At 52.2% G+C, this 19,406-nt stretch overlaps 2 protein-coding genes across 2 annotated transcripts; both read left to right on the forward strand.

Annotated features, from left to right (window-relative positions):
* Window positions 1-4,612: 4,612 nt before the first annotated feature.
* On the forward strand, window positions 4,613-5,614 carry LOC112947948 (G-protein coupled receptor 35-like). Its single transcript, XM_026040130.1, has one exon. It carries the CDS (start codon window positions 4,613-4,615, stop codon window positions 5,558-5,560), a length of 948 nt encoding a protein of 315 aa, XP_025895915.1. The 3' UTR covers window positions 5,561-5,614.
* Window positions 5,615-14,972: 9,358 nt separating this feature from the next.
* LOC112947860 (G-protein coupled receptor 35-like) lies at window positions 14,973-15,998 on the forward strand. Its single transcript, XM_026040018.1, has one exon. It carries the CDS (start codon window positions 14,973-14,975, stop codon window positions 15,996-15,998), a length of 1,026 nt encoding a protein of 341 aa, XP_025895803.1.
* The last annotated feature ends 3,408 nt before the right edge of the window (window positions 15,999-19,406 follow it).

Genomic DNA, 19,406 nt, shown 5'->3' on the forward strand with positions numbered 1-19,406 from the left:
AGGAAGGTAAGGAAGAAAACACCAGGCAATGTCATGACATGACAAGGACTCCATTTCACTGGGACAACTATTTCTCTTTCCAGGGGTATCTTTCTCCAGTTTGTCATTACTAAGTTCTACACCTCAGTCGATGTTTCTATTAAACAAGTCTTTATATTTATATGTAAAAGCAGGTATGAATCTGTTCATTAACTTGTCTCCCCTCCACATAATTATGACTCCTCTAAGAAGCCAGGCAACTCCTGTCTTTTTTTAAACTAGGCAACTGATCCTTCCTGTCACCACATGAGAGCCCATATCACATTTTACCTCATTGCATAAGTCAGGTTTACATTATTAAACTAACTCAGGTTCCTTTAATAATCTTACTTGGCAGTAAGGGGAAGTAAGTGGGGAAAGAGTTGCACATGGTACCAGCATATTACTAAGTACACCAGGCTACATTCTWCTGAACTGCTTATTCTTCAAACCAGCAGGACAGATAGACATGAAGAAATACCTTGGAGATGAAAACCCAGTTTCTTCCATGTCACAGAAGACCAGATGGACATTTTAATATCCTTCCTTCTAAGGAGCCCATTAACAGGCTGGGCTACCTTTCCTGACAGGAAAGAGAAAAGGAATAAGTCATTACAAAGACTATTTCAATTGCTTTGGRCCACAGCAAGCACACCAAATGGCTTACCATCAGGAGAGCAGCATCCAAGAGGCCCAGTAAATATTTAGGTGCTCACCCATGAGGAGATACAGAGATCCAGCAGAAAACACTCGGTTCAGACTGAACAAACCTGTAGAAGAAAACAGGTTTTAAAATATTCCAACAACTAGGTGAAAGAAAATTGAATGGACATACCTGGATATGCAGAGTATCACTTCTCATCTTCAACATACTGTTGGGGATGAGCTCTGCTCCTGTCGAGGCACCGTCTTCCTGACCAGCATTGTCCATAGCTGGGTAGACCCTGCCCTGCTCCTCAGGTCACCCCAAACACTTGGCTTTGGGATTCGGTCACAGGCTCTGTCCCAGGCTGGCAGCTAACAGGTTCRGGATAGCAGGGTGCTTCCCCAGGAGGGCATCCAACCCCACAACCTTCTTCTCCTGTGGAGCAAAGAAGAGGAGCTCAAGATTAAATTCTTCAGATATTAGAAATCAGGATTTCATCTAGACCCATGAATTCCCCACAGCTTTTGGGTGAGGCTTACCTGGTGCATCGACTCTCCCGTAGCTCAGATACCTACTTTGTGTGGGCTGCTTTAAGGCAGAGGGAGCACAGCCTTCTTCACTCAGACTTAAGGCACCTGTTTCAAGCAGTAATCATCACAGAAGTCCCAAGGACCAACAGGGCTTTAAGGCAATGCAAGATGAGTCAGCCTCAGACTAAAACAAAAGGCAAGAAATCACTTGCGGAGCCTGGGTGCCACAGTTTGCACAACTGACCTGTTGTTTACTTATCTGGGCCTCACATCTAGAGGATGAGGCTGCAAACACCAGAACTGAGAGCAATCCAGGGCCAACAAACCCCTTGTGCTGCCACCGCCCTCTTTTGAGGAACAGCCYGTGCAGGACAGTTCTCAGCAATTCAGCCCCGAGTTCCTCTTGGACACCAGCTCTGTGGCAGTGCTGCTCTCTTTCCTCACCAGGTATTCACGTCCTCTCCTTGAGCCCAAGCATTTGAGGACACAAAACCCTCTCTGCAGGGGCTGCTGGTCAGCCCACATATACACWGAGCCACGGGCTGCATCACCCACCTCACAGGTCTCCTCAGCAGAGGCAGAATCATGGTATTTCCCCCAGCTTACCTGAAAGGCCAAGCAAACACAACCCCTTGATGCCCCATTCTTGGCCRAACCCACCTCAGGCTAGATACCACCTTGACCCACTGGTCCTTGCAGAGGCAGGGCAGGCTTTACAGCCAGCAAGAAGGACCCAGCCTAAGAGAGCACCCAGTGCCTTCTTGCAGAGCCAGGAGCTCCTCTCACCTCTGTTGCTGCTGCCCAAATGAGCTCCTTACCCCCAGCCTGCCTTCTTATAGGGCTGCCCTCAAGCTGCTTGCTCCCACCTGTGCAGCCCAGGGAGGGCCTTCGTTAACCCTTGCTGGGCTCCTGCTAGCTGSGCACGGATGTTCCCTGGCTTGATGCACAAGGCTGGCTCCCCAGGTTCTCCTGTCCGGTGGCAGCTCAAGCTTGGGGTGTCTGCTTGCACAGGCTGCCCACGTTAACATGCCAGATGTTTTCATAGGTGAAATGCGTTTGTTGCATGAGGCAGCGACCTGCGAAAGCTGCTGTGCGCAGGGCCCGTGCTGCCTGGCCGGGCTGCGCTCTTAGCGGGCTCTCCCTGAGCTCTCCTTGCACATCCACGCACAGCGGCCCGGGCCTCCTTGCACTAACTGGCGTGGAAGGATTGTAGCTGCTGCACGTGGAAGCCTTCGGACACAGAGAAACCAACAATGGGAACCATCCCGGGGGCTGCGAGAACACCACGAGGGCACTCGCGGTTATTARGGAGGTTTTTGCAGGGACTGGCCCTCAGCTGAGCCGTCGGCGCTCTCCGCAGCGCCATCACCCCTGGTCAGCAGTGACAGTGTGTGACGGGGCTTCCCCACCATGGCACCAGGTAGAGACAGAACCACCTACTTGCTGCAAGGCAGGCGGATCTGCTGCACCTGCCACCCGCCTTGCAAAAGGCCCAAGGGGAAAATGCTTCTCTTTATTGTCACTGGGCTGCCTGTCCTGCTGCTGGGCACGCAGGGACCCCTTCCCTCCCCGTTCACAACCGCGGGGCTTTAGTTTCAGCGCGATCTGCTTCCTCCTGACAAAAAACACCAACTTTTACCGCTGAGTTTGCCCCAAGGGCGGAGGGGGGCCGGCAAACGGATGGCAGCCGCCGCGAGGGAAACAACAGAGGGCACCAGAGCCGCGGCGGCCCCGCGGGGCCCCACAAGCGCGGCAGCACCGCGGGAGCAGCAGCCGGACGGCGGGCTCGGCGGCCGCTGCCGCGGCTGCTCCGGCGGACGGCGGCGCTCGGGCAGCCTCGCGCAGGTAACCGCTTCCCTTCCCCGCCGCCCGGGCCGCTCTGGGCCCCGCTTTGGGCCCGGCTTTGGCGGCCGCCCGTCGCGAGGGCCTTCCAGCCGCCCCGTGGGGCTCCGCCGCTCCTGCCCGGCCGGCGCGGGGTGACGGAAACGTGGAGCGTGTCCCGGGCAGCGCAGGCAGGCGGGGAGGCTGGACGCAGGTTGACGGGATGCTGCRATGATGTTAAGGACCCTAACGCCACCCTAATGCGAAAACCTCAGGAGATTCAGGGCCCAGCCTTTCCATTATTTCTAAATTCCACCCTGGAAATTACCTTGTCCCCATATTCCAAGAGCTCTGAGGCGAGGGCGGGTGCTGAGCTTCCCTCCACGGCTGCTGCCTCTGGCTGCCTACCTCCGGCACTACAAGCACCTCACCTCAGCCTTGCAGTCGGATGGTTTTTCCTATGGTTTAGATATGGATGCTTGGAATGCTGACTTATAAGGTAATGTATTTATAAGGCACTGTCGGAATCGGGGAGTTTTCTTTCCCTGCTTTGCTGTAAACACTTGCTAACAAACTGCAAACAGGCTGATTCATCTCAGCCTCACTGCTGGAGCCAGATGCCCTCGGATATTTAAAGGACCAGGAGGTCATCTACAATCTGAGACCCCTTCCTACAACCACAGCCTCGCAGAGGTTGTGGTACGGGAAAGCCAGGTGCAGGAAAGCCTGAGAAACACCCAAGGAATATCTGCACGAGGAGACTGCTTGTGAGTCCCTTGGATATTGTGGCTAGCTGCCCGTGAGGCAATTGTGCCACTTTGATGGGTGAGCGAAGGGCTGTGAAGAGCAGGTTGGTCGGTGGCCGGTTGGTTGGTACCTACCGCTCTTGGTAGCTCAAGGAGAGGCCTGGGCATGAGGCCCCAGACCAGAGAGGTTGGTGTGGGAGTAGGATGATGCCCCGTGTTTAAACGAAGCAGCACAGGGTCCCCTGTGCCTTGGTAGGCTGTGTGGAACTTCTCTGTAGAGCAGAGGACATTCTTGAAACAAGGACAGCAACTGCTCATTAAAATCAGATTTTTTTGTTTACATATTGCAGACTTGACAGGAAAAACAAGGTCTGTGTAGCGTTAAGTGAACTGCTTTTGTTGTAATACTAAAAATCACACCCATAGGTGAGAAGACCCTTGCTCAGGTGAAGGCTCTTTCCCTGGGCTAACAATGGCCATGATGAACAAGGAATATTATCATAGTGTGGAGATGACTGAGCGGTCAGTGTAAGAAGGATGCACTTGGGGAAAATCCGGAGAGGGCAAATATGGGTTGGGAGGCTAGGAGGGTGTTCTTGCTTGGTGGGAGCCTCCCCRAGCACCTAGGCTTGCTCGGCTCCAAAATGAACAGGTAAATGACTCCTGGATCGCTGCACAGCGGGTGGGAAGCTGCTTTTTGGACAACATCTTGACAGTCTGGAGTTTAAAAGAAAAACCAGGAACAGAAGAGCTGTTAGGGCARGTCTCAAGGAGACAGGGGAGCCCTCAGCAGGGCTGTCGCTCGCTCCTCCTTAYATCTCCGCTTCCTCCTCTTGCAGCGAGAGGCCGGCATGGAGAACTGCCCTCAAAGCAACGACACGGTCCAGGAGGGTGTCCTGCTCTTCCAGCTGGTTATCTACATCCCGGTTCTCACCTTCGGGGTCCTGCTCAACGCCATTGCCTTCTGGGTCTTCTGCTGCAGACTGAAGAGGTGGACCGAGACCAGGGTGTACATGATCAACCTCATGGTCGCGGACTGTTCCTTGCTCTTTGCTCTGCCTTTCCTCATCTATTTTCACCGGCGAGAGCACCCTACGGGGAAGCTTTGCTTCACCATACAGTGTATCTACTTCACAAACATGCCCATGAGCATCCTCATCATCACGATGATCGCCATCGATCGATACATTGCGATAAAGTTCCCTCTAAAAGCAAAAACGCTTCGGTCCCCGCTGAAATCAGCTGCCATGTGTGGGCTTCTATGGATAATACTCTTAACATATGCCTACTTCCACCCAGAGTTTGAAGAAGGAAAGGAACAGTTTTGCTTTCAGAAAAGGACTTCTCAGCCTAAATATTCATCRTTACTCTCCATTTGCTTTGGGTACTTTATTCCCCTGGGGATTGTGGTTTTCTGTTCAGTGGAAGTGATCAAATGTCTCAAAAAGAAGATGTCCTCAAGCTCTCACGAGACAAAGCTGATCCAGAAGGCGCTCCACATTATCTCTGTCAATTTGTGCGTGTTCGTTTTATGCTTTTCCCCCCTCTACATTGTCCTGCTCTTGCGGTTTGTGGTGGATCTCGCCGGAGCCTGTTCTCTCATCTCAAAGGTTAGAGTGTCTATCCAGATCTTGGCGTGTTTAGCAAATGCCAACTGCTGCTTGGATGGTTTTTGCTATTACTTTGCAGCCAAGGAGTTTCAGGAAACTTCCTCTCTGCTCCCCCCGTGTATGTTCATGAGGTCTAGGATGAATCAAAGTCAAGAGTCGCAGCAAGCCACAGACCAAGTCGTGACGTAAGAAAAGCGCAGGGCAGCGCTGCCGCCGCTTCCGTCCCGTTCACTGTTAAGGGCTGCTTCTCGCTGAGGTTTGGAGGCAGAGGGAAGGGGACCAACAACTGTATCGGTTGTAGGTATAGGTATAAATGTAAAAAAACAAAAAAAAAGGGGGGGGGGGGGAAGGAAAAAAAAAAGAAAAAAGGGGAAAAAATCCTCTCAAAGAGAGCCAGTGCTGACTTGACTTTTGTCCTTCTGACTTCATTGACTTGAACACAGCTCTGGCTAGAGCCTCAGCTCCGGTTCAAGTGTTTCCCCTGGAAGAGGGAGTGTCACAGGGTATGGAGAGCAGATCAGGTGGTTGGTTAGGTCGTGTACTCATTTATAGCATATGCATGCAGCTGAACAAGAGTAACTGAGCTCCCTTTCATCAATACACAAATCCATTTTTAATACTTTAATGCATATCGTCATTAAAAACAAGCACAGTATTACAGTTCAAAGCCTAATATATCTGTACTGCTTACAGTAAAAGATTTGCCCTTGCAGGGGTAGTTTCCTGACACCCAATATGTGTTTGGGCCATCAGAATTAGCTATTCCTGCACGTGAGCCAGCAAACGGCATGAGAACATTGCCTGTCCCTGCCATATAACATTTGTATTAACCTGCAGCAATGTTGTGATAGTTGTTAARACTGAAGTCATAAAGGAGTGGAGATGACAAAGTCATAAATAAAGGTATTTAAAAATAAATAAATAAATAGAAACAAGTTGCCCAGTGTTATTATCCACACAACATTCAGCAGCAGCACGTAGCGTTGCACCTAGCAGGTACAGGCTGTGTAGGATCTGCAGGGGGGTCACATCTCATGGCCCGGCTGGTGACGGGTGGTCGTTTCTGCCCACGCTGTCCCAGGAAGGGGGGCAAGCAGAGATGGGCGAGCGACGCAGTCTGAGGCCTCCCCGATCCCCCTCCGGCTGCGTACGAGCGGTGCCCAGGGCAGTTGCTGTAGGATATGTAGGCAGAGACGGGGCAGATTGGCAGCTGAGGTGTCCTGGAGCCTCCCTGTGTGATGGAGCATTTGGATGCCCGTGTCACGATTGCTTCCAGTGCCCAGAGCAGCTTCCCACAAGACGTTTCCCTGAGCGGGGACATGAGGCTCCGTGTCCTGGCAGGACGCCGTGTCCCCCGCATCTCCCAGCCTTGCTGCCCCTCTGAGCACGTGGGGTTCATGGCAGGGGAATGGCCCTATCGCTCACGTGGAGGCATTTACCTCCTTTCATCCATCACACGGGGAAGCCTTGATCCAAACCACGCTGCCCCCAGACCAGACAGCTCTTTTAATGCCTTTCTTCCTGAGCACCTAAATCCTCCGCAACATCTGTGCCCGCGGCCTCCGTGCACAGGGAGTCCCTTCCCTCCCTGCAGCGAGGTGCCAGCAGACCAGCRAAACTGTTAAGCCACAGGCGACGCAAGGCGAGCTCCCAACGCAGCGGAAGGAAGTAACCTAAATAGAAACCTGGTCCGAGGCAAGAGTCAGCATCTAATCTCTAGTGCTGACGGGGACCCGGCCGCTGGATGCTTGCTGCCAGTCCCCTGTAGCACCACCTGAAGGAAGGGGATATTTGGTGAGAGCAGGCTGGCAGGCAGCACTTGCATCTGTTTATGCTCTGGTTTCACCTACTGTTGCGTTGCTGCAATGCTGTTTTTTCTCCTCTTGGGCAGYGTTTATTCACTTCAGAGAGCACATACAGTGACAGATATACATACACTTTCACCGATACTTCTAGGCTAAACTGAGGTAAGGGGGAAAGCCAGAGACAGGATTTTGAATTGATGGAGTCAAGAGACAGCGGCCACGGACCCACGTGCTTGACGCACGCCGCTGCCTGCAGGGATCTCCCAGCTCTCCCGCGCCCACGAGGGGAAACCCCAGCACGGTGGAGGCTACGAGAGCAGCCTGCAGCCAGCCCGTGTTTGCAGGCCCGCAAGCATCTCCAGCCACGGTGCACTGAAGCCATAAGCTTGGCTTTCCCTGCCTGCTTTTCCCAAAGCCCCAGGTCCTCCTGCTTGCCAGGGSATTAGGAGCCAGCACCGCTCTTTTGGCCTCAAGGGTTTGCTCTCCCACCACTGCCAGGGTGAATTTCTAGTTGCTGCTCACAGAAATTAGTAAGAACCTGCAGACGGGCTTTGAAAAGCAACACAAAGCCTTGGCCTGCCCATGTGTCTAGGAAAGAGGGCTGCGTTTACCCAGTGTGCTCCAAAGCCACGAAACGCCAACACACGACAGCCCCAGATCTGAGGAGGACAGCAAGGAGCAGCTTTACCAAAATAATAAAAACAAAAGACAAAAATAATCCTACCAGCTACAGCTTTCTCCTATGATTTTGTTTTGAGTGCTGTGAACCKTCTGCTCCCGCTCTCTGCTCCCGGGGCTGGACCCTTTTCCAGGCCAGGAGTCCAGTGGAGGTTCCTTGTCGGCAGCACCAGCTGAGCTCCAGGGAAACCTCTGAATTTCCTCCATTACCTGCCAAATTCTTCCCAAGTCCAGGTGCAGCCACACTGGAAGCCGGCAGAGAAGGTCATTTAGAGACCACCTAGGTGTGATTTCTCCCCAAACTCAATCACTGAGGARGACTTCCCTGCCAGGGCTGGTGCAGGGCTTGCTGTAATCCCACAGCATCCACTGAACCTGGCTGGGCAGCACTGCCAGGCAGCAAGGACACAAATGCTGGGGTCATGTTATGCAAGCTAGATATAGCTTGCATATATATACCTATATGTATGTACCTTTACCWGTGGAGACTGGGCCTGGTAGGCCTTTATTTCACAGCCCAGCAGCAGATGACATGCGTGAGGATGCGTGGCCCAAGCCAAACCCAAGAGTCTGTAATTAATGTACTGAAATTACTGAAAAAGAGTAACATGGGACAATCACCAGACTTGCTCTGTGATTCAGGGGGTTTAAATATATAAAATATCTTTCTAGTAGCACATATTGACTCTAAGTTGGCTATTAGGGGATGGACTTTTCATTCCAGGTGTACAGGCAGCAAAGTCCTACATAATGAAGTACAAAATGATTTTGTGGCTTTGCCCAATGGTGATAAGAACAGCTTAGAAACAAAACAGAAACCAGGATTTTCAGCTCTAATGGGCAGAGCAACATCAAGTACAAATAATGTATCAGATTTAGATGGGCTCTCCAGGTGCTACTGCAAATCCTTCCACAAAATCACCAGCTTTGCAGCATTAGATGTGGCAGAGGTTAAAAAATACCTTTCCCCCCTGTCAGTAGTAAATCACAAATCTGAGTCAGTATCTCAGGATGGTTCGAATTTTAGCCCTGCAAATCCAAGCGGGATATAGACAGTCAAATCAGTGTGAGACACAGTCACAGCCAACCTGTTATTCCACTCCATGTCAATGCTGACATCCAGCTCCCTGAAGAGAAGTCCTCAGACAAGCCAGAGGCCARCTCAAAGGTCTGTAAACTGCTCCCAGTGACAACCCCCAGCTCTTGTTTCTCCAGGTAAGGCATAGGAAGCAGCAGGCATGAGGTGATGGTGCCTCTGAATGTGCTCCTGGCCTTCAGGACCTTGGCTCAGGGACCTGTTGAGTCAGGGAAGGATTTCAGGTTTTTCCTCTTTACCATTTTATTCTGTTCTTTTCTCTTTTCATTCTTTTGGTTGCTTTCTGAACCCCTCTAACCATTATTATGTGCAACATACTGGGACAAGGGATCACTGCAGCCGAACTAGGGCCGTGCTTAGAAGTGTCTTTCTAACCATTTGCTGTCTGCAACATGCTGTGGATCATGATATAACCACCTGCCAACAATGTAAAAAAAGGCAATTCCCCATCACAGAAACTACTTACCATCCAAGGAACCATAAGATCTCCTCTGCTTCACGTGACTTTCCTTTTGCAGAAGTGCCATCGTGGTGGAAGCTGCAAGGAGCAACAGCAGCACACAATAGTCACTAAGTAAATCATTTCGGTCTCACTTTTCCTTTTCAGACTATTGTTTAGTATTCTGGCTTTATGGGCATTTCACTTCAAGCAGAGCAGATGGACAGAGACAAGAGTGTCCACAACCAGCTTAATCCTTACAGACTATTGTTTGCTCTTCACTTTGTCCTTCTAAGTCTCTTAAAAACCACCTATCACTTCAGCAAAGCCACACGTGTCAGTGTTGTCACCCTCCTGGCTGTTAGCAAATACTTTGCATTTAACCAGGTCGTGAAAGCAAAAGCCTTCACATCCCCGTTAGTCTCTTGTCTTGTTTGTACCGTGCTCCGAGACTGGTGGCAAGACTCACTCCCCTGGTTAGGCCAACGATGCTCACTAAAAATAAAGGACTTTTCCTGAAAACAGTTCAAAGGACCATCAAATATATGGCTGGTCCTGAGATCCCCTTCTGAATTTTTTTATCCCATTGGCTATTACGAGCACCCACGCCACACGGGTTACTATGAAGCCTGTGAAAAAGAGGACGGTGTGTTCACMGTGGGCAAGGAAAGCTAAGGACACCGCTTCCAAAGCCTGGCTGTCTTTATAATGTTTTCTTCATCTTGTGAATGGGCAGCTCGGCCCATTCACAAGACACTCCAGCAAGGAGCAGATCCCCAACGCGCTTGAGCGTGTGGCTACTTGATGGGAAACACCAACTGCCCTTGGAGGCCATTTATGGCATTTACACCGCTTTATGTCCAAGGAATTTCACAATTTCAGAGTCCTTTTCCATTACCCAAGTCTGTACCTTTTTTCTTTCTTTTTTTTTCCTTAAATTAAGGAAGGATCACAGGCCATGTACTGTATTAAAATAAACGATGACAATCAATAGCTAACATTATTACATATAACCACGTTTCCTGCATATAGAGCTGTACGAAATTATTACATTTTGCTTGCAGGAACTATCCTGAAGTCTTCCACCATTCATGTTCCAAGCTAAAAAAAAAATTAATTGTGCCTTCTGCTTGTTGTAAAGGGGAAAGTTGATTACTTCCCTGCCCCTGCCATAATTTTTGACATTTGTACTAAATACTACAAAAGCCAACAAAAAACAAAAATTTTGACACCTTTCTTCAACCTGAATTTTACCTCGACTCTCCGAGTGCTCCCACTAACTGAGAGGGCATCTGGACCGTAATAAGCCATCCTAGAGCCCTGGAATAGCGATCCATGGGGATAACCACTTCATCACCCATGAACCTTCCCATTCCCCAGCCCTCGATTCCGGCTAAGGATATTGCTGAGCAGTATCCCTGGGTCTGTCCGTGTCCCCAACAGGGAGAGCTTGCACTTTGTTAAACGTGATTTTGTAAAAAAACAAAGTGAACAGATGCCTATAACCAGACACTACTTTTGTGCAAACGGTAAATGTTCTTTTGCCTGAAAACAAAACCCAAAACACAATAAAAGCAGTAGAAGAAACRCATGTAAACTGCTCTTACCCTGTAAAGGGATGTCTGTTGAGGTCAGCAAAAGCCTTTTGCACCAAGTGGCGCTGGGGAAGGACTCTTGACCTCGTTTGTGGATATTCTGCTCCTTATCACAGTGTCACGTGTGGTTCTTTGTACACTGGTCAGGCCCAGGAGATCACACACCACTTAATTAAACCTGAAAACCTCTTTGAAAAACGCATGGGCCCCCRCTGCCCTCCACGGTGCTTCTGGGCTGCTGCTTCGCTCTCTCATTCCCAAGAGGCTGCTATGCCCGGCAAAACCTGGAAAAGGGGTCAAAATAAGACAYGAAGAGCCCCAAGGACCCAAACGGAGGCAGGGTGGGGAAGAAGGGGCCTTTGGGTGGCTGCAGTTGCCAATTCCCGACCATCCCTGCCAATGCCCTGCTGTGTGCAGGCTGCTCCGGCCCCACGGCGGGCTGGGAATCCTGCCCGCACAGCCAAGGGCTCCCCGTTTACCCAGAACCTCCTATTTATCCACAGCCACTAATTCTGCCACCTGAATTCCTAGGGATATTTAGGATTTTCAGCCCCATTCCCTTAGGATCCAGCAGTTTTCCAGGTTATTGCATCCATAAATCGTTCCGCAGATTGTATTGAACTGGCTATACCTAAACACCTTCGTAAGAGAAGCATTAAATGAGCTATTTCAAGACAAAAGCCACAAAACCACTGTGTTGTCTGTTAACATTTAAGACAGATACAATCTCCCTGTCCCTTAGAAAAAAAGGGCGCTAACAATGACCCAGTCTCTATATGAGCAAATGGTTGCTGCAGTCAATGTTCAGCCTTGAGAAAAATAAAAAAGCAGAAGGTTTGTGAAGAGGATGATCAAACTGGAAGAGAGGAAATGGGCAAACGGTCTCAGTTGCCAGAGTTTAGAGACAGCGCCAAGTCTGTGCGTATCGGGACTCAAACTGTTATTTTGCAGGTTTTCCCCCCTAAAAATAGGGCTGCTTCCAGACTCGCAGTTTCGTTTTGATCAAGAACTGGTGTTACAACATTGCAGCTTCCCGTGAGAAAGCAAGGGGGGRAAAAGAGAAAAAACCACCCTGAGTATGAGTGTTGTGGAGCCGCGGGGCTCTGCAGGGCAATGCGAGGTCACTGCTACCCAGACAAGCCCTAGGGCTGCACGACAAGCCCTGTGCAGAGCTGCCAGGAGAGGGAGAACAAGTTACTGCTGGGACAGTGAAAGTGTCACTTGCCACAACACTCACAAGGCCAGGGCGTGCTGAAAGCTGTAACAGCCGGTGAGCATCGATTCTCCACGGCACATATGGTAAAACCTGGGATGGGAAGGAGGAAACGGGCTCTGAGCAACCACCGGAGCCTGTGGAAGGTGGTTGGTGAGGAATCAGGGAAGAGAAAACACAAGGAAGAGGATCCTGATGTAGCAGCATCAAGGAACCAGGTATGAACCCAAAACACCACCACCAGAGTCTGGACTCCCCTATGGAGACATGTAAGATCTCATTAAACAGCCCTCAATCACAGCTTTGCCTACCAGTAGCAGGGGTTATTTTCACATATCCTAGTAAACCCGCTGACAACAATTCCATGCTTTCCAACTGAGGACACTGTCTGTCCCTCTGCTGAAGTGAACAGCAGGTCCAAGCACAGTGCTGCACAGATGCAGTGAGCTGAGCAACCTCCAGGCTCAATTTCGAGGCAGATCACGGGCCATGTTAGTAGCAATGGCCATGGCATAGACATAAGAAGTGCACAGGGAGCCCTTGGAGATGATGACAAGTGGAGAATCACCCAGGAACTGGATGATTTTTAAAGCTGAAATACTAACAAGAATCATGTCATGGAAATAATGGTGCTTTGGTAGCTTCCCTTCACGGGACTCACCTTGGCATGGGAAGTGCCCTGGTGTGGGGCATCAGCAAGGTCTCCTGGTCCACCACGCTCCAGATCAAGCTCGCACGGAGCATGTACCTGTGAGAGCTCAGGTAGGGAAGGACAGCAAAAGAAAAGCTGTAGGAAAGTGGGAACAGATTGTGGCAGAGTGTGAAAGAACTTCTCAGAGAGAACTACTTAATGTGAGTAACAATGTCAGTAAAAAACCTGAATCATCTGTCCATGAAGGAGGMAGAAAAAGGCGAAGCCAGTTCCTTACCTAGAGATTTTGGAGCAGGCATCTGAAGGCCAGAGGGCGTTTGCTAAGTGCTGCCAAGCACACGAGGTGGCACGGAAAGCGACGACGGCCAAGAATTCACGAGGTCACAGGGTCACGGCTCTTCATTTTCTCAGAATTACTRGCTGATGGGAAGTATGGAAGGTGAGAAAATTACTGTTGATTCAGACTGAAACCCGGCTATGAATGACACAAAACTGCCTGCAAACCACAGCAACTCACCTCTGCAACAGCTCTGCGAGGAGGGCCCGCGAGGGGCCCGCCGGGGCCGCCTCCGACCCGGGCTCGCTGTGCAGCACACGCAGCTCCAGACCCAGCGTGCGGGGCAGCCGAGGGGCCCGGGAGGCTCCTGGAGGGCAACGATGCGGCGCCGAACGTCTTGCACGGCTTGCAGGGCCAGGGAGCTTGGCAGGCAGACCACCCATGGATCAATAAGGCACTGGAAAATGAACCRAAGGGGGAAAAAACAACAAAAAGGTCGTGTGATAACTGGATAAACCGCTTCAAATACGCATGGCAGACGAGCCTCTCACCTCTGCAAGGCTACCTGGGAGCGCTGAGGCGAGGGGTGGTGCGAGCGAAGGCCGTTTCGGAGGAAGCTCAGCCCTGGGCGGGTGCTCGCTCTGCGCCGGCTTCGCTGCGCCGCGGGGATGGTCAGCGCTGCACGAGCTGCACGAGGCCACGCGGCGCCACCGGCCCGGGCTGCTCCGGAGCAACGGCCGGCCTCCCGGAGCGCAGCAAGCAGGTAAATCCTCGTGTTGGTCGGGTTGTTCTAGCTCTGATCCCGGGAAACCCAAAGGGCTGCGCGGGAGCAGGTTGGTCCCAGCTCATTTTYAAAGGCCCGCTGGGGTTCTGGCCGCAGCGGCCGGCGCTGGAGGCGGCTCGCACCGCTGCAGGGCTGCCTCACCCTTTGCTGAGACTCCCCGCTGCCTCGTTATGATCCACACTGGTTTCTCCCAGGCCAATAATTCGTTCCTCCTATTCCCAACACGGGGGAACCAAGGCACGTAGCTGCTGCAGACGCAGAGTCAACAGTTTTACCTCCTCAGAGGAGGTGTCAGGGCAGGATTCCCTGGTAATTCAGGTTCCAAGGCTGCCAAGGAGCTGTGGGAATGGGGAGACTCCTTAGCTCTGCCCTAGGGGCTGCTTGCTCGGGATGCTGCACACAGAGCCCCTTCTCCCTGGAGGGAAAACTCCACAGACACCTCATGGTCCTCACGGAGGATTAAATGATACCTAATAATAACAACAGATCTAGCAGTAATTGCCCTTGTTCTRTGAATAAGAGGTGCTCAGACAGAGCTCAGGATTGAAGGGGAGGAAGGTGTTCCTTTGCTGCACAGCTCCTGGAGCACCTGGAGGGATCCTGGCTGGCATCTCCCGAGCACTGCTAGAAAGGGAGGGATGAGAGCTGGGGTTAGACATCTTTCCGCTACGGAATGGGCTAAAGCCCCYCACGTCGCTGCCGGCTGCAGGATATTCGCTTCTCACTGATCTGGGGCAGGTTCAGCACGAGGCTTTTTCCACCGCAGCYGCTCACCAGGAGCCTCCGCCTCTGCAGGCGCCCCAGTAACAGCCTGCCCTTCTCTCCCCCATGGGTGATTCACGGCTCTCTCCGTCCCCTGACCGCTGGATAACCCAGGACTGCCTGGAAAAAGAACCGCTGCCGGTGGCTTTCGGCATCCACGAAGCACAGAGGTGCACAAGGCACCAGCTGAAACACTCACCCGCGCTCGGCAGTGCAGACTCTAACAGGTTCATCTGCTTTTCCAGCCTCTAAGAGGTTCAATCTGCTTTTCCAGGAACCCGGCCTCTTACCGCCTCCAAAATGAACGGCACCAGCTGCAACATCACCGCCTACGAAAGCTTCCCGCTCATCCAGCTCTGTGTTTACATCCCGGTTTTCCTCTCGGGCAGCGTGCTGAACGCGCTGGCGCTGTGGGTGTTCTGCTGCAAACTCGACAAGTGGACAGAAACGCGGGTGTACATGGCCAACTTGGCTCTGGCCGACTGCTCGCTGCTCTTCACTCTGCCCTTCAAAATCCTCTCCCACTTCTACCACATGAAGGCGGACAGATGGTGCCTGTTTCTGGAGAGCGCCTACTTCACCAACCGCTTAATGAGCATCGGCGTGATCACCGTGGTAGCTGCTGACAGGTACCTCACTATCAAGTATCCCCTGAAAGCCAAGATGCTGAGGTCTCCCCTGAAGGCCGCTCTTGCCTCTGGGTTCCTCTGGATAGTCATCATCGGAACCGTCCTCCTCGTTAAAAAAGTGGAGACCCGGGAGCAGGATGAACTTTGCTTTGAGAAGCTTTCCACCGAGCCCTCGGTGCCCACGCTGGGCGTCATCATCGGGGGCTTCTTCGTGCCGCTCATCATCTTGAGTTTTTGCTCCATACAGGTCATCGCAGAGCTCACGAGGAAAAAAAAGGAGAARTGCCACGAGGAAAAGCTCATCAGGAAGGCCGTCTACATTGTTTCTGCAAACATGGCTGTGTTCATCCTGTGCTTTTTGCCTCTTTACATCGGGCATCTGCTTCGCTTTATTTTGGACTCCACCAGCTCCAGCTGCGCCRCCATCCAGCGGGTTAACAACTTCGTCCACCTCGCCTCGGTCCTGGCCAACGTGAACTGCTGCCTCGATGCCATTTGCTATTACTTCGTCACCAAGGAATTTAAGAGAGCCTCGCCCAAGCTGGCGAGGTCGAGGTCGGAAGGCAGCGAGGCTGCTGAAAGCTCCGCTCGCTCCCACGCGGAGCAGCCCGCGGCCCGACGCGCGCAGCCCGCGCGCCACGCGGGGACCTCCTGCGCACGGGAGCAGCCGAGGCAAACGAAAACTGCCGCCCGTTAAAAAGGCAATTCCAGATCCTGAGGCGACGGCCTAGGCTGCCACAGACGACCCTTTGCCTTATGCAAATTTGAGCAAACTGGTAGTTTTCTGCTGTAAAACCTTCTCATTTTCACTGGAAACCCAAAGCAAGTASAGGCGGTGCCAGGGCTTTTTTGTTCCCCTTGGGGCAGTTTTTACGCAGCTGACAGAGAAACAGATTCTTTCTTGCAAGGATCAAACAAGAAAAAAACTCCTCAAAAACTTTGCAGAGAAGAAAAGATATGTTTCTATAGGTTGCAAATTTTCCTGTTTTTTTTTTTTTTCTTTTTTTTGGGGGGTGGTGGGTGTAATAAGTGCTCAGTCACAGTAGCAGAGGGACATGGATCCTGCMTTACACACGTTTACAGCCTCGTTCAGACCGTGTAACAGCCAGAGAACTGTCACCAACTGCAACACCAGGTCTGAGGGATTTGCAATTGTCCTGTAGAAAAGCTTCACACTGGAATCACTTAAGTCAAATGGCTTTTCCGATACTATCCAAAAAGCTGGGGGGGAGGTCTCTCCAAGGTCATTAAGATAAAGCCTTGCCTAAARAAAGTAGCAAGTTATGACAAAATACTGAATATAAATAAAACCCTTTCTACTGGCACGGAGTAGTCTTCATAAATTAAATGTCAAGGGGTTTGGTGCCTGTCCCCAAGCAGGGCAGCTCATATCCCGTATCAAGACCCTTGCAGCCGGTTCAAGCTGCTACCAATCCTGGGATTTCCAAAGGCAGAGCAGCCCATCCTGCCCCTCCACATATTTTATTCTCCAAAGGGGGCAAAACAGATAACTTGTCACCTCCACAGCCACATTCCAAGAGCCCTCGTGTGCTGCTGGGGTGGGAATGTGCAGCCAGGCACGTGCTGGGGCCCTGTGTGCCCAGTGCCAGGGCGAGGACCAGTGAGCAGAGTGTGGGTGCCAACACCTGCCCCTTTGCACCACGCACCAAAAGAAACGGGCAGCCAAGCTCCGTCCCACCCAAAATCCAAGAGCAGCATCTGCTGATGCATCTCCACTTCTACAGCTACCTAAGGTGTATTTGCTGTATTAATTTCAGAGCCCTGTGTGCCAAGGGCGCAGAGATTTGCGAGCAGCAGGGCCTGATGCCAGCACGGCGCTCYGGCCCTGGCGAGCCCCTCGGAGGCTGAGGTGCAGCACAAAACCAAGAGCTATTTCAGATGCAGCAGGAAGACAGCGTTTCCCGGCCGGTAACCGCTGATTAATTGGGCCGGAGGGGGCACCAGGCTTCCCACAGCACACCCGCTTTGGGCAGGCTCTTGGCTTGCCCCGAGGCGGCGCCTTTCCAAGCGGCACGTCCACCTAGCAAGAAACACCACGACGCTCGGCCCAACGACCCAGCCATGCCAACCTCGAATTAAAGTCTCCTTTCTATCTACTAGGACCATCCTTTGGCTTCCTGACTCGGAAGGCCACGCTCTCCCACACCATGCAGCAGCAAGCCACAATCTCCTGACATTTCTGGGTAGGGTAACAACATTCTGGAGCTGAACATGATCCGGGTGTTTGCAGCCAGGACAAGATTCCTCTGCCTCTTCCCTTGCACGTTGGGAGATTCACAGATTCACAGAATCTGTGAATCCAGGACAAGATTCCTCTGCCTCTTCCCTTGCACGCTGGGAGATGTCACTGCTACTGGAAGCGAGCCTGCACCCTGTGCCACAGCTGATGATAACCATCGAGGTGGAGCCTTGTCTAGCTTGCTTTGATCTCCCTACAAAAAAACACCCAGCAATCTCACCATATTTGCCAAATTTTTGAATATTTGCAATTTCGCTTCCTTAGCTGTACATGTGCTCTGCCTTGCAGCCTCGCCGGGTTTCCCTGGAGCCAAGCCTGGGAAGGAAGGCTCACCCTGGAACGTGCCGGGCCCCGACGGTGCTGCCACGAGGAGGGAGAGCAGACTGCAGCCTGCACCCCGCGCGTCTAACCGGGCACCCAACGAGCACCAGCGCCAGGCAAGCCTGCCCTCCCTGGCAGCGGTGGCACAGAGGCCACAAGAAGCCTCTTACGCTGACACCTCCCAACAGATTATCCCAACTCYGGGGCATACGGAGGCTGGACACAGGAAGAGTTGGAGGCTGGACACAGGTGACCTGCAGATGCCACCAGCTCCCTCCCAGGAGGTGCACGCACAGGCTCCTTCCCCAGTACAACCTAACACACACATATACGGATACATATATACATATATACATACATATATATATATATATATATATATATATACACACACACAGCCTGTAACTTGCCTGCCACAGACTGCAGCACCCAGCTCCTCTCTCAGTTCTGTTACGTCAAGGCTGCTCCCTTTGGGGCGCTGGGAAGGCCCCCTTGGATAAGGCAGCGTGGGAGGTGGCCGCACGGGCCGTGGAGCCACCGCTGCACGTGCAGACTGTCCTCACGTGTCACACCTGCAGGGCTGGCACGATGCACAGACGGCTGAGAAAGCACGAGTAGGGTGTGCAGTGACAGAAGTTATCCTGGACTTTAACAGGATACCTTTATGTTTTCTCTTTCCTGGACGGARGTGAACAGAGGATTTGCAGCAGATGCCACGGGCAGTGCGTAGAGAGCAGCTGGAGGATATTCCACCTTTCCTCTCCCCTCTGCCTTTGCCTGGGAAGCACTTTGTCTTAAGAACTTCCACCCCTCCTGTAGCAAAGGCGAGATACACACGGAGCAAGGAGATAAAATACAAGCACAGCTGGCGAGGATGAGGTGGATGCCGACCTGCAGTCCCATTCCTGCAGGGCAAGCTCTTTCCAGGAGCCCTGGCATATCCCAAATCCAGTCTAAGGACTGCCCCAGCTCGCAGCGAGGAAGCATGTCATTTCAATAAAAAAAGAAAAGAGAGGGTGAGAAAAAAAATAAAACATGAAAAACACCAAGAAGCSAATGAACTGACAGGCCCCTCATGCGTGACAAGGCCTTGGGCGTGGAGGGGCTCCGACACCAAATGTGGAAGAGAAACCCAGACACCACAGTGGTGTTTCAGGCAGCCCCACGGACCACATCCTCTGCCAGCCCTGCGGAAGGAGCACAGCCCCGGGGTCACAAAAGCCCAGGTGGAAGGAGCACCAAAGTGCTACTCGGGTGCTAAGTGCGAAGCTGCAGTCAGCAGCAGCCCCCTCGCTGCCTGCGCCTCTCCGCTTACCTTGGGGCACCCACTTCTGCTGCCAAGGAAAGGGATGAGCWCCCAAGCCCTGGCGACGAGAGCAATCCAGATTGCAGGCACAGGACCACGGCGGGCATCAGCCTCAAGGTCTCCATCCACAGGGCCACCGCATCACCAGGAAACTGCAGCTGGGCTCACGATCTTTTCCTGAGTCTAAATCACCCAGGTCCCTCAGTGCTGTTTGCCCT

This window comes from Nothoprocta perdicaria, unplaced genomic scaffold (genome assembly GCF_003342845.1).
Source record: "Nothoprocta perdicaria isolate Ctin4 unplaced genomic scaffold, notPer1 scaffold_25, whole genome shotgun sequence".
NCBI lineage: Eukaryota > Metazoa > Chordata > Aves > Tinamiformes > Tinamidae > Nothoprocta > Nothoprocta perdicaria.